The sequence below is a fragment of the Ambystoma mexicanum genome, chromosome 10, assembly GCF_040938575.1.
Source record: "Ambystoma mexicanum isolate Mex_15411 chromosome 10, UKY_AmexF1_1, whole genome shotgun sequence".
NCBI lineage: Eukaryota > Metazoa > Chordata > Amphibia > Caudata > Ambystomatidae > Ambystoma > Ambystoma mexicanum.
This window is the reverse complement of record NC_090932.1, coordinates 1,486,202,381-1,486,217,947: the sequence shown is the minus strand read 5'-3', so window position 1 is coordinate 1,486,217,947 and position 15,567 is coordinate 1,486,202,381. Positions and strand designations below refer to the sequence as shown.

Below are 15,567 nucleotides of genomic sequence, written 5' to 3'. Positions count from 1 at the left end.
ACCCCCTGTACGAGCCTCACAAAAGGCCACACATATGGTAGATTATCCAACAAAACCATAGAGATAAGTTAAAGAAGTGCCGTGATCGAATAGTGGTTAGAAAGTTTGAAAACAAACCTGCCAGGTGAGGGGTTTACTGTTATACCAACGGTATCCACTATGCCGTTACAAAAAATCTAAAATGAGTTAAATTGATTTAGTTTTGTGTGTATCCTTACAGCGGATATCACAATTATTTTGCGCCACTATAGATGCTGAAAACAGTCCTTCTTGTTAAAGCAAGTTTAATAGATTATTTTGCACTTGAAAAAAGCATAGTTAAAAAGATGAGCAAACACAAATTATAAGCAATTGTTGAAACAAATTCCAAACATAAGCCAAACTTACATAAAGAAAATATCAGATTTTAAACACAAACACAAAAAATACAAAAAAAGAGATTTGGCAGAATTCGGTGAAATCAATAGGTCTTTGAAGCACATAAATGCAAAAGATTAACACAAAAATATGTTTTTTAGAAAAACACCAAATCTTTAGAGCGAATCAATAGATACAGAATGAAGAGAAAAAAGAAGAAAGGAGAAACATGCGGCCTAAATTAGTATTTCAGGTTCCGCAGTTCCATAAAGGTGAGGGATTTACACCAGCTACCTCATTGGCAGGGGTCATCTGAACATAAATGAGGTTCACAAAGTACTATGTTTTACTTTCTGTGAATTGATCTGGCAAAATGCATATAGTGTATTCAAACCCCAATGACAATGGTATATAATCAATGCCATAATTGATTTGCCCCAAGGGATTGATGATAAAATTCACTAGAACACAATTTGTTAAATTTACAACTATGAAAACAAGTGCATTAACATATGAATTTGTATGTATCTCATTTTATTCAACTACATTATTAAACCACGTTTTCCTTCTGATTAGCAGAGTAATGCGAGCAAGAATTTTGAGATTCAAAGAGCAGCTGAACAACATCACAGACCAGCACTTTACCTGAAAAGATTGGCTGCTATTGTGCAATATCGGTTCCGGTGCTGTTGCAGCTGAAGCTGAACTGGCAGTGGAAGAAACAGGTGCAAAATAACTGCCCGACTGGAAACGATTGAAAAAGAACAAATCTGAAAGAAATTGAATGAGATATTTGATTGGTACGAATTATTTCTCTTAATTTCATACTGAGTTTGTGCTGTAGTCAATGCAGGGAATTTTCATGAGGCGTAAAAATGGTCCTTTATCTCCCACAGGAAACAGACTTTCATCCTCTATTGAACTGAACTTGTCCCAAGCCAGTATATTTTTGGTTTTCAATGTGTACTGATAATAGTAACTTCAAATCCATTTGAGAGTTAATAATGCACGCAAAATAAATACTATCCAAAAGAGATAGTCTTACCTGTAAATGAACTGGTGATGTTTGAAACCATACACTTTACAAGTCGTTTTTTGAAGGTTAAGAACTTTATAACATGTTGCAGATTAACACCAGCTCTACAGCATCAGTATCCTCAGTATAGTCGAATACTTAGAACATTCTCTGCTTTCAGCTTACTGGGAAGCCAGGGGCTCTTAAAACAACTCCTGTTATACAAATGACACAAAAAAACGATCCATCCTATATTTATAGTTTAGGACACTGTTCTGGGATGTATGGAACTTGCCAATCCATACATATGAGATAACACATTATGAATAAACCCTTCTCAGGACAGCCACCAGGAATCATTGGACACCACTCAAACATAAAGTGCTTAAAGGGGTTTCTTTGGGATTGGTATACAGGTTGGAGCCAAAACAAAAAACAAGGGGGACAAAGGCAACTAAAAAGTATTTCAAGGTCTTTAAGCAGACCCCCTTCTGGAGTCACTTCCAAATACAGTCAGTCTCTCTCTCTCTCTCTCTCTCTCTCTCTCCGCTGTCGGGGTTTCCACTATGGTAGCCTTGGTTTTGTTCTTCCCAGTGTGGGATTAAAGGGCTTCCCAAACTCCATCTAGAGAAAGTGCAAACAGTTTATTCTCGGCCATGTGAATGGAGCAATGCAATTTCTCGTGGAGAGAGGGACTGATTTGGGCTGGGTTGACTACTTCCTGGACCCTCTACCATGGTCCCAAGGTATTCACTGTTTCTAGCCATTCCTGCCCCAGTCACCTCTCTAGAATAATCTCCCTCCTCACCAGAACTATGTCTGCCATTTTAGCACTCCTCTTCCGGTTTGGGTTGCTGGTATAGGCATTGTCTAGTAAGTTCCTCCCAAGAAGGTAGCTTCCAGTTTTGAGGTGGGTCTTGGAGCTGCTTGACTGCCTACCGGGTTCCTCAGCTTGGCTTGTGTCTCTCTTTGCAGATTTATGAGTAGTTTCTGAACCCTGGAGAGGAGAACTGAGTATTCAGACGGTTTTTGCATGGTGGGATCACTGTTCCTTGCGTCCCTTAAAGGGTCCCACCTACTTGTCCCATTGATTCTATAGGGGCACAGGGGATAGTTGAAATTATCCTCATGGTCAATGATTTGAGATTATATGGAGCTAATTTTAACGAAGCCTGTAATTTGACGGCGGGGAGGGGTTACGTTAGCATTGCATCGTAAACTGCTCCCGCCGCCAAATTTCCGTTATGTGCACAGCGGAGTGCAAAAGTGCAGGGCTACGGGCGGCATACAATTGTGCCTTATGCAAAGCTCTTACGCATGTTTACTACATTATGCCCCTGATGAACATGAGACCCTATTTCTAGGGTGGCCCTTAAAGGACCAGTGTCAAGTCCGGGTGCCTGTTATTCCTTGGGTGGTTCTTTCAGATGATAGTCTGGCTGGTGAGCATTGTCACAGAAGGTAGTAATGATATCTTCTGCCTTTCTCCCAAAGTAAAAAGGTGAATTGCAGTGTCTATGTCACTGTCCCCTGCTCTGTGAGTGGGCTGCAGTGTGGTATCCCAATGGATCCCTTGTATATATCTTCCCAGATCCACCATCCCAGAACGTAGCGGGCTCCACGGCTCCCAGGGCCCCCAAATTACCAGATAAAACCTTCATTTGCACAAATAAATCTTAACCCCATGCACAGCAAAAGGTATTTGAGTGCATGAGCTGATCCCAGCTGCTCTAAACTCTTGATACATTTGTGCCACACTTTTTTACTCCCTTTAAAGCACTGTAATCTGCCCAAGTGCTCCAGTTACTATCAAAGATTTGAAGAACGTACGTAGTTCCTGCATGTCCTTTGTTGTTTGGTCTAAATTCTCGTTTGGTGCCTCACATGTGTGTTATTTTCCAATCGCCTGTCCCAGTTTGCAAAAAGCATCCAATTCCATTGATAGGATGCTGTTTTACTCAATGTCAGGATATTCTGTACTGAACTTTGTTCTAGTTTGCATTTTTATTTTATTTTTATGGGTGCGTACCACCAGCAAACGCAGCTATGTAATCCATTCCCCATTCCCCTTTCAACTGTATTGTCTGCATCTCCATACATAATATGGTTTCTAATCTCAGTTGTTTTCAATAAAAACATTCATAAAAAATGAAACCTGCAACAATTTGCTATGAGAACCTCCAGCCTAGAAGATTATTGTGATAATTCAGGTTGCGCAATGTCCTTGTACCAATTTAAAAAGAAAGGATTGATCAACAAAATAAATCATTTTCGAGAAGGTATTGGTGGTAATTTTCCGAGGCTTGAAAGTAGATATGTGAAATATCTAGATGCCATCTCCTGTCCATTAAAGTAAATCCCTATATAAATTTAGTTTTAAACTGCTTCCACTTGGAAAAATTCAACTTGGCTGCAATGCTAGGGAGAATGTGCCACCATCTTGCCTTTATTAAAAACAATTTAGGCAGATAGTAGTTGTATGTAAAATGTAAATGTATTAATGTAAATGGTGGCAATCACTTTCACAATTTCACCAGCTTTTTTGCCAATGTACAGCACATGTCATAGAAAATTTTAGTATTGGTTGACACGGAATGCCACTTTTGCTGAGATACAAGACACTGGGCCTCATTACGACCCTGGCGGTAGAGTGATAATGGCGCCGCTAGTGCTGCCGGCGCCATTATCACTCTACCGCCACATTACGAGTTCTGCTCGCGGGCCGCTCTTCACGCCTGGTCAGACCAGACGTGCAGAGTGGCATCCGCTAGCAGAACAGGATGGTAGCAACGGTCCCGTTAAGAACGGGTCCGTTGGTACCCTCCTCCCCATTCCCATTGAGTCCTATGGGGGCTCAAATGGGAATGAGAATGTACCGGGCCCCTCGAACGGGAATTACCGGGCCTGCAAAGGTCGGAATGGCCCGGTTATTCCCATTTTGCGGGACCCGAATTTGGGGGTAGCCATGCCCGTAAAAATGGCATGACTACCTCCAAACTCGTAATGAGACCCACTGACTCAGCAAGAAGCATCCAACTGATTTTTTTCCCCTCATCTTTGAAAGGCCTAACTGAATCTCCCCACCATGTGGCACTGGAAACAAACCACACTGCCCATGTGTGCTGTGCTTAAACTTACATATGCCCGTACAGGCTTCATGACCACATAAATAGTAGTGTAGAGGTTTGAACACTATTTGGAAAAACAAACAGAGCTATGTTTGAGCCTCTTGTTCAATGCTTTTTTAAAAAATGTGAACTGTTATGGCCTAATATGTTCTACAGCTATAACAAAACACTAATAATAATAATCTGAACAATAGTAAAAATTATAATTCTCAACATTAAAGAAAGGGACACTTGACTTGCGGCTATTAGCGCAACAAGCTGCGTCACAGAGGAACATCATGTGAACACTCAGTTGCCAGAGGGGAACTGGCAAGTGGGTCAATCCTCCTTTTATTTTGGGTGTTTTTTGGGGTGGGGGCGCAATCCCTTCAAAAACAGATTCCAGGGTCATTTATATCATACAGCACTCAGGTCACCCCTGGACATATACATAAAACATCAACAATTTAGGCCGGAGTGGACTGTTTTAGACAATACACGTTAGTCATTCTTTTTGAACTTTTAATGGTTCTTTTAATGCTTTTGTAAAACCTCATTACTTATCAAAATGCATTTCATCATCATCGCCACAGTAGTATGTAGCAGAATATAAAACAGAAACATAGCGCTAAGCTCAACATTTACACTAAAAAAACTTTGCTACTCATGCAAAAATATGCCACGTACTCAGTTATACCTTGTTTTGTTCTTATATCATAGGCTTTTGTCCTCAGAACTTCTTCAGGGGCTATTGTCCTTTCAATATCCGCGTATACACCCTGTATTATTGTTTACATTTGCTGTGTTTTTACAATGTACTGTATTCATGACTATGCTGACGAGAACATTACAATTGTATATGGTTCGCCTATGCACTTAACCTCGTGTATTGTCTATTCTTGGTCTACTAAATGATCAACTGTAACAGGAGAAACAGTCCTCTTACTGGAAATACTTGTCTTCCTTCTATCGGGCTCTTTTGTTTAGCCCTACAAACCTAGGTACCGTCGCCCGTTGTCTGCTACAGATTCTATTTAGCTCTGTGGAGGCAATGTGTTTAACAACCTATTAGCTCTTTTATATATGCTTCATAGCTAATTATCAACAACAGCGTTTTACTGTTTAACTTGTTATTTAGTTCTCACCTGTTTAGTGGCATTCTGTGAGTCCACTAGCCAGTTTACGGTAAATGTCTGTTATTCATTCATGGTGTTTTTCCTCATTCCCAAAACAAGCTGTTGATAACAGACACATTGTCCATATTCATTATTGCACCTCTGTAGCTAAAGGATCTCTGTCTAGGCTTCTGTGCCTCTCTGTAGTGTTAATCGCATCACTTACTTGATGTACATATCTGCTTGTGTTCTCAAGCGAGCGGGATGCTATGTATGCCTGTCGTTGGCTCTCATCAGAATAGTCATGAATACAGTAAATTGTAAAAACACAGCACATGTTAAAAAAACAATACAGGGTGTATACGAGGATATTGAAGGGACAATAGCCTCTGAAGAGGTTCCAAGGACAAAAGCCTAGGATATAAGAGCGAAACATGTTGGGCTGAAAGCTGGGGTTAAAAAATATACCCACACAAAAGAACATTGAAGTGTCAAAAGCATTGTCAGTTTGTGTTGTTTTATAAATATTTTTCACATCATTTGTTTTCAAAAACACCGTTTTTTGAGTGCAAATGTTGAGCTTTGCGGATTGAAACACTATTGAGGTAGAATTAATTGTTGCTAGGTTTGTTTCTGTTTTATATTCTGCAACACACTGTTGTGGTAATTATGCTTACATGCATTTTGATAAGTAATGAGGTTTTACAAAAGAATTAAAGGAACCATTCATTACAAGTTCCAAAAGAATAACTAATGTGTATTGTCTGAAACAGTCACTCAGGTCTAAATTGTTGATGTTGTAGGGAAGAGCAATAAGCCTCATAGCCTTCTTAACAGAGGGGATCACCTGCTGCCTGATAGTTGGAAGCAGTCCATCCAATGTCATGAAGTTCGGACACCCTAAATGACCAATGCAGTTATTTGTATGTTATCTGTCCTTTTACAAAAGGAGCCAAGTGATCCTCGTCAAGTAGCTGTGATTATGCAATTCTTATAAAGGGGAAATAAGGAAAACCAATAGACTAAAAAGAGTATTGGTCATTTAGGGGGTTTGAACTTGTGGACGGACTCTCTTAAGGACGTATCTCTAGGTGTCCTAACAGCAGATACCCAATGCTACCAATGCCATCAGTTACTAATGCTCCAGTATCACGTAAAAACGGGTGCGCACCGCTGACATGGAATCACACTAGAAAGTGGATCCAGTAACACCTCCAAACAGCTTGCACACAGTTAGGTAGGGAGAGTGCATGAAAGTGCTGGCACGGTGGGAGCGGAGTTGGACAGTGAAAGGACACGGTAGAGAACACAGGAACAGTTACAAGTCTGTTCACAGACTTGTAACTGTTCCAAACAACAGTACAACTGGGTGCAGATGCACTGTTATCCCACTTCCAACACTCAAAGGCCACATCTCGCTGTGGCCGCTGCACTGTAGCATCGCTGCACTTCAGGCATAGGTGCACATTAAACATAAATGCACAGTGACCTTGTCAACACTTTCAAATATGGTGTCACGCATTGGACCCTCACTAGCATACGATCATCTGTCATAGAAAGTGCTGTGAAACGGCTTTTGTGTTCAGTTATGTACCGCAACTACTAAGCATCCTGTTGCCCTATGTAAGGTGCACATGGGGGTAAGATGCAAATATCCCATAGAAAAGTGTTGCGCTTTTCTATATATGCACTGCCGGTCTGCCTATGTTACAGATGTATGCCTGCCAATTGCACTGTATACTTTAAAGTCCATCCCGAATGCTCAAGGGGATGCGTTAAACCGCAGCTGTCACACTAGAGGGTGGAAATGCTTTTTTGGGTCATTTATTTCACCAAGATGGGCCGCTTAACGTCGCGCTCACGACACTAATGAATGCAAAGGAGCTGCACAGCGCAGGCACTATCCAGCCCCTCTCAAAATGCACAGGTCACCTTTGAGAGTAAGTTTACCTGTGTATTTTTTAAAATAGCGCAAATGAGAGGAGCGCAGTCTCTGCGCTCCTTTCATTTGCGCTATTTTTTGTGGACCTGCCCCTGGCTCTACAGTCTCTTGGAACATCGGTTTGGGGTTAGGGAGCATGGTGCAGGAGGGCTGAGCGCCTTCTGTATTCTACCCCACCTTTCCCAGCGTAGCCATTCCGTCACTGTGAACCGCGTTTTCACATGAACTGCAGCTTCACAAAGGTTTACGCCTCCAACTCTCGTCACGAGTTCTTTTCACCTTGCATTTCTTGCTTGCAGAATGCTGCCCCGAACAGGCATTTTCTTAATAAAAGGCCGTTTGTATTCCCTAAGTTTCATGGAAGAAGAGCAAGGCATTTACTGTTGTCTTTCCTGCTAACAGGGACACACGGAAACATCTGTGTTTTTGGCAGAGGTAACATAGATCTGTTACATAACGTTCAAAGTTAATGAACGTTTTCAACTGCCTTAGACCATTCTTGCCTAGGATTCGGGTATACCGCGTATAAGTAAAGCAATTCATCTATTTATGGCTAGACGGGTTGTAAGTAAAGGAAAAGGAAGTAGCATTGAAATGTTAAGCCTAGCCCTCACGGGCACTATTAACCTGACTGGCAGGTGGGAGGAACACAAAGAATCTCATCAAATATAAATGGTTTGAAGAATAGAATAGAATAGAATAACATGCCACAGACCGAGAGAGACTATCGAGATGGTAATAGACTCATGCAGCAACACAAACTGCAGGGAACCAGCAGAGGCCAGAGAAATGTTTCTGGAGAGTTCACTTTCTGTATCACAGAAGGTACCATGTAGTGGCCCATGAGGTGTGGCAAACATGGACGTCAGTGACGAGAGGAAAGTTTATTGTAACAGCTGATAACTGCTGGACCCATATGCATGCAAGTATCATATCGGACCCACCCACCCTGAAATAAGTGAGTTGGACCACACGGTTTGCAAGTGTTGGCAATAAAAGGCCGTAGGATTTTATTGTTACAGATATGGTTATGGAAACAATAACAATAATCACATATCCATATGATATCACACTTTTGGGCACCGGGTCCGGAGGTAGCGCCCTTCTTTTCTAGGGTGGGAGGGTTTTGCGGAAAAGGAGGAAAAGTGGAGGACACCGAGTTAACAGTGAACCTTCTGCCCGTTTGAGTCCCCGTTCAGGGTCTACAAACAGATTGTATTTTCTGTGGAGCTGGTAGCTCTTTTTAGTGTATCTGTTGGGTGCTGTGACCCAGGCCGGCAGAGCCCACTTTCTCCCCCCCCCCAGGCAGAGGGGTGTGTTATTGCTCTGCCTGCCTTGTTAGTTTCCTTAGAGTGTTTAGCGCCCTGCTGCTTTGTGGAAGGGTGAGGTGATTTTCTCACCTCACCCTTCCTTTGCTTTGTGATGGGGGAGACTGCTGTCTCCTGTCTAAATGGTGGAGTGGAGAGGGGCCAGTTCTGGATGGAGGGAGCTGGCCCTCTCTTGGGCCTGCTGGATGGTACCAGCAGTTACCCTGCCTCGCTTTGGGAGGCCCTGCAGCATTGCCCATAACTGCTGGACCCATATGCATGCAAGTAGCAGATCCGACCCACCCACCCTGCAACAAGTGAGTTGGACCACACGGTTTGCTAGTGTTGGCAATAAAAGGCTGTAGGATTTTATTGTTACATATATGGTTATGGAAACAATAACAATAATCACATATCCATATGATATCATACTTTTGGGCACCGGGTCCAGAGGTAGCCCCCTCTGGCCCGTGCGCCACACACGTGCAAGTTATTGGCTGTCCGTGTTCCCCCAAAAGTGATTATCTGCAGCCCCTGGTGGCTAAGGTGGAGGAGATTTCTCGGAGGAAATGTTCCATGCCTGGTCCTGATAGGTGTGTGCCATCTTTGAGAAACAGATCGGGATCTCCTAATGTAATGGCCGGGTGTTTTACGAAACCTATGCCCCTGGCTGTGCAGAATTTTTCTATCCCTCTGTTGAGTTTTCTTCTGGAAATGTGTACAGATTTGTAACAGGTGGCCCCCTGCCATTTTCATCTGGGCAGGATGGCTGAAAAATAGATTTCAGCATCTCTCCAATTATGTGAGATGCCTGCTAGTGACGCGCACATTTCTTCGAGTAAGCTTCTTCTTCCTGTGGACAACAGATCATTGCCACCTAAATGTATTATCAAAAATTCTGGCAGGTCCCTGTATGCGACCAGGTCAGCTAACTTGTGTATGTCTGCCCAAAGGAGGCCTCTGTAGACCCACCAGGATGCGATGGTATTCTTAAATGGTGGGCCCTCCTTGGTTTCTTCTGCCCAATGCCCTGCCATGATAACGAACGAGTGGCCGACTATCCACGCTGACCGGAGGGGGGTGGTCCACCCAGCTGGCGATTCTGCTGGGAGAAAAAAAAGGGGGGGGTGACTATATTGGTTCTGGTCTGATGTATCTTTTGTAACAGTCTGACTTCCATCCCCCTATGTTTTTTACTTGTTGGGGGGTGAGACTCCCTTGCCATGGGAGTTGCAGCCCTGATTCTGAAAGAGTGGATACTGAATTCCTTGGGGTCCCATCCTGCTTTGCTGATGGCTTTTGACAGAACCCCTTTGAATTGATAGCAGCTTAGTGCCGAGGCATCCCTGTGAATTAGGAACCTCCCCCCTACGTTGGGCCTCTGTGCATAGTATAGGTTGGTGATGCACACTGGGCAGTTAGTTGCATCGTCATATGGATGATGGCATATGTTTTCCAGTTGGCTCGTTATTTTTACTAATTTGTTGAAATCAAGGGGGCAGCAGGTGTCTACCTGGGGTCCCTCTATTTTCCAACCAGCCCTTCATGGCATACGTGATAAGGATGCTCTGAGTGGGGTCTGCATCCCCCCGGAGTTTGGAGTAGTAGGATATTGCCACTAGGCGTCTTCTTGCCCAATCCCTCTTGTACCCTTTGTCATGCGCCCATTCGCCCATTTTAAAAACCTTTCCATCTCTTTTACTGTTATTACAAAAAGTGGTTTAAATCTGTTTTAAACACATTTTGTAGGCACTTAGTGTACTGTGCCTTGGTAGTGCTTGCCAGCGCTTTCTCTGCCATTTCTGTAAGGAACCCCGTACCAGGGTTCGTGATCTCTGTGGGCAGAGTGTAGTTGGCACCCGTATTTGAGGTGCCTGTTTTATGTTGTACATCCCGGCCTTGGCTCTCAGGCGGCGTTGATGTGCATTTTGTTTTTAAATTTCCCAGCCGTCCGCTGGTATTAACGTCATCATTTTTTGGGACGTGCAGCGCTAGCTCCCAGAATCTTGTCCACTGAAAGCGAGATAAAGCATCTGCAATGTTATTATCCTTTCCGGTGATGTGTTTGGCCTTTACCACAATGCTTTCTTGTAGTGTGACTGTGGTAATGGCTCTTAAGACTTTTAGCACTAGATGGCATTTGGTGGTTCTTCTGTTTATGATGCCTACCACTGCCATCTTGTCACACCAAACCAAGAGATCCGTGTTAGCTAGCTGCCTGCCCCAGATGCGTATTGTTAGCCAGATGGGAACTATTTCTAAAAGTGTGATGTTTTTTGTCCATCCTGCTGACTGCCATGTTTTTGGCCATTGCCCAGCCACCCATTCTGTGCCTAGGATGGCTCCAAAACCCCTGCTCCCGGGTGCGTCTGTGAAGAGGACTCTTTTGGCCCATGCATTTATTTTTGTGCGCGAAAGAATTCTCCCGTTAAAAATGTTTAAGGAAGTTCTCCCAGATTTTTAGGTCCTCTTTCACTTCTTTGTCTAGCCCGATGTGTAGATGGGGTTTGGTACAGGATTTGGTTTTGAACTCTAGACTCCTAGAAAAAACGTTCCCTTGTGGGTTGATTCTGGCTGTGAAATTGAGGCTGCCTGCCAGTGATTGCAATTCCTTTACTGTACCCTTGTCTTTCATGCTTAAACTTTGATTTTCTTCTAGTAGTTCAGCTATCTATGTGCTGGGGATTCTGCAAATGCCCTTTGCTGAGTCTATCTCAATACCCAGGAAGATTATGTTGGTGGATGGTTTGGTTGTCCTTTCCCTGGCCAGTGGGATGCCCCATATTGTGGCCATCTGTTCTAGCTCTGCTAGAGCCAACTTGCATTCTCCTGACTCTGAAGGCCCCATGACCATGAAGTCATTTAGGTAATGTACTACTTTTGCCCCTGGGCGTTACCTCTGGAAGGCCCATTGGAAAAAGGAGCTCAACTGTTCGAATAGGGCGCAGGAGACTGCACATCCCATGGGGAGGCATCTATCAACATAAACTTTGTTTTCAAAGGTAAATCCTAGCCATTGTTGGGATTTTGGATGAACCAGCAAGAGTCTGAAAGTGGATGCGATTTCTAACTTGGCTATTAGTGCATTCTTGCCGCATTCCTGTATAAGTCTTACTGCCTCTTGGAATTGAGTATATGAAACCGTTGATTAATTGTGCGGAATGCCGTCATTCAGCAATTGGCCTTTTGGATAGGGCAACTCGCCTCATTTTACCTGGTTCCTTTTTGGGAACCAGGACTAGCGGTGATACTAGGTAGTCCGGGAATGGCATGGCGTCCCAGGGTCCTGCTATTCTGCCCAGGCTTAGCTGTTTCTCTAATTTGCATTTCACTATCTCTGGGTTATCCCTGGCGGATTTTAGGTTTTTTCAGATGTTGGAGGACCCTGTTCCTTTAAATGGTATGATAAAACATGTTTTGAAATCTTGTAGAATTGCTGCGCTCGTTTCACTGTCCGGGTAATCCCATAGTGCTTTGCTGTGGTTGATGGGTGTTCTGCCTGGTTGTAATGCTGTTTGTTCTCTTGGCTGGCCTGGGTGTTTGTCAATCTTCCGCATTTTTGGCCAGGAGTCTGGTGCAGTTGCTGACCGGGTGGTCGCCACTGCAGTTTGTACAGTTGTGTTTGTAACAACACTCTTTGCCCCATATGCATACGTCTTTTGCAAAATTCCTGCATGGAATAATGGCTTTGGGACCATGTTGATTTCTGTTCTGTCCGTGGGCATTAGACTTAGCCGCCCAGGGCTGTTTTTTTCCTAAAGGGCTGCTCCCCTTTTTTGTTTTTCTCATTGTCTGTGCCTCTGTTGCCCTGAGAATTTTTATTTCATTTGGTTGTTGGTTGTGTGACTTCTTCCTCAGATGGAAGCTCGGCATTTAAAATGTATAAGTCATTTTGCACCTCATCCAATTCTATGGCAGGTCTCTCTAACATACTCCGTCTGAATCTGATGTCGTAGGCTAACTAGATTCTGCCTTTTTGGGCGATTTCTACCTCTCTGACTTTATCCATGTAAGCCCATAGTTTTAATGGCAAAGGATTTTAACCAGTTGTCCCAGTTCTGTTCTACTTGGGCGTTTCTAGCTATCGCCTTTTCTTCTATTTTCTTGGGATCCCTGAAAGAGTCCCTACCCTTTCATTGGGCTTCTATTAGTGAAAAGATTTCAATAATTTCTACTGCCCATATGGCTTCTTTGATTATGGTGTCTATGTTCCATGCTAGACATCTTTTGTATCTATTCAGAATTTCTGTTTGGAAAGCTTTAAACTTTTGGTCCAGTTGAGCACTGGTGATCATTACCATCTCTGGTTCGCCACTTTTGATTGCATCTGCTTGCTCAGGTGTGCTGGCGTTGGGGGTTGCCCATGCCTTTAATGCACCATCTTGATTGGGTGTGGATGTTGTTATTGTAAGCCTACTTGGGTTTATGGATGCTATTGCTGGATCAGCATCAGCTGTGCTGGTGAGTGACGGAGGTGTTGCTGCTGCCTGGTCCACCGTTGCTATTGTAGGTGTGGGCAGGGGGTGCGGGGGGGGTTGTGATAACTGATGGCTCAAGAGGGGTGTTGTGGTTTCTTGGGTCACTTGTGCTTGCAGGGGACTTTTGCTTGTTTCTAAATTCCAGCATCATTTGTTGTATGTCCCTCATGTTCTCACACAAATTTGACAAAATATTACTTTTGTTACCTTTGCCTGATCCTTTGCTTGACGACTTCTTTGAGGGTGGTGAGGTATCTCCCAACTCAGGTGGCATAGGCATCTCTTCTTTTGGTAGGCCGTATAGGTTTTCCCTGACCCAGCCCCAACCGTAGTGTTCAGCTGCCTCGATTGTTGCGAGCAGGTGGGGTGATTTGGCTTTTGGTGGTGGGCTTGCAGTTCCCTGTGTTTTTCGTTTGGGAGCCATCTGCCTGTTTGTGGAGGCAAACAATTTTTATTCTGTATAAAAAACTTTGGAAACTGGTGGCTTGTTTCTGTGCAATTATGCCGAATTTCTTGTTGAAGAAACAGCGTGTTGCTAATAAGATTTATGCTTTGTTAAAGGGCTTTGGCACCCTTCCTTGCTGGGAAAATTTGTTTTGTATTGTGCTAAAAAACCCACAGGTTAAGCTAACACGGCTCCCGGGATGCAAAACTGTGTTGCTTTGTGTCGTCTTGCTTCCAAAGCAAACGTGTTGCTGTTGATTTATGATCGAGAAAAACAAATGTTTTCACACCCCTGATGGGCGGAGATGCGTGGCACTGTACTCGATTGAATGCGTGCGGTTTGTGCTTTGTGCAGCTTAGAAAAATGGCTTGTAATTATGTTCCCTGCATTAGTATCTTTGTTAGCATAGAGTTTCCAAAGTCATTTCCTTTCAAAAATTGGAACTTTTACTTGTGCACGCCCTGTCTGTCACGCTGTTCCGTGGCAGAGAGGTTTGGGGAGAGGTTTGATATTTGCGTGCGCTACTTGGGCATGTTACTCTGTGTTTGGCTTTGTTTGTTGAAATCGTGCAATGGCCGGCGTGTGGCCTGTTGCTGCACAACCTGGGGATGGGGGCTCACTTACTTGGTAACGTGGAAAAAACGCTGCCTGCTACTTTGTTTTCTCCCGGCTTCTGTAACTCCTCGCTCTGCAAAGTATTTTGAACAGTGGAATGTTCAGAGAAAACAGAATGAAAAAGACACAGCGAGTACGGTGAACTTCGTTTAGAAAGAAAGTAAAGCCCCAGGAAGATGCCAAGTTACCAGCAAACTTCAAAGGAGGAAAAGTGGAGGACACGGAGTTAACAGTGAACCTCCTGCCTGTTTGAGTCCCCTTTCAGGGTCTACAAACCGATTGTGTTTTCTGTGGAGCTGGTAGCTCTTTTTATAAGACCCAGGCTTTGAAGTGTATCTTTTGGGGGCTGTTACCCAGCCCCCAGGCCGGCAGAGCCGACTGTCTGGCCCCCCAGGCAGGTGGGGGGGTGTTATTGCTCTCCCTGCCTGCCTTGTTAGTTTCCTTAGGGCGCTTAGCACCCTGCTGCTTGTGGAACGGTGAGGTGATTTTCTCACCTCACCCTTCCTTTGCTTTGTGATGGGGGAGACTGCTGTCTCCTGTCTAAATGGTGGAGTGGAGAGGGGCCAGTTCTGGATGGGGGGAGCTGGACCTCTCTTGGGCCTGCTGGATGGTACCAGCAGTTACCCTGCCTCGCTTTGGGAGGCCCTACAGCATTGCCCAAAAGAGAGGGAAGGCAAAAGGACATTTCTCCTGTACTCCTAGTCATAGTTCCCATTCCTCTATACGGAATGGGCACTCCTCCAATAGGAGATGGGATCGGAGACATTTGCACACCAACATGCACCTTATCCTTCAAATGTAATGACAGGTGACAGCGTCGGCATGCAGCGCAACTCTACCCCTTAAGCCCTGCCCCCCGCATCACCCCTTTTTTCGCATGTGTTCTGGTAATGGCCCAAGCTACACATTATGGGGGCTAACAATATGGGAGTAGCAACTATGGCGAGCGATATTTCCTCACTCCTGCGCCCACCTCCATTTTTCCATACTCTACAGGCGACTGCCAAGCAAAACAACAACTTGAGATGGTGGAACCTCATCTAACATTTAAGAAGAGATTGAAGACTACCTGCCCAAAGCTGCATTGGCTCAGGAACAACTGTCCATTCAGTAGTGCCAGCAAAAGGCAGAGGAGGCACCGCATTACTGATGACATCCCAAAAATATAGCTTCTGATAAGCCAAAG

General features: G+C 44.1%; 1 protein-coding gene and 1 long non-coding RNA gene across 3 annotated transcripts in view; one reads left to right on the top strand and one right to left on the bottom strand.

The window, feature by feature from the left end:
* The window catches only part of MLXIP (MLX interacting protein), a 1,610,055-nt gene that overhangs the window by 629,800 nt on the left and 964,688 nt on the right, over positions 1-15,567 (bottom strand). Inside the window, exon 8 of the mRNA XM_069619595.1 lies at positions 1,003-1,127. Coding sequence (XP_069475696.1) covers positions 1,003-1,127 — 125 coding nt within the window. The remainder of the gene's footprint in view (positions 1-1,002; positions 1,128-15,567) is intronic.
* The window catches only part of LOC138492452 (uncharacterized), a 249,553-nt gene that overhangs the window by 218,563 nt on the left and 15,423 nt on the right, over positions 1-15,567 (top strand). Inside the window, exon 3 of one of the 2 annotated variants that reach the window (XR_011276209.1) lies at positions 937-1,157. This is a non-coding gene — a long non-coding RNA (uncharacterized lncRNA). Of the gene's footprint in view, positions 1-933; positions 1,158-15,567 lie in introns of both variants that reach the window. The other variant, XR_011276208.1, reaches the window with a different exon arrangement.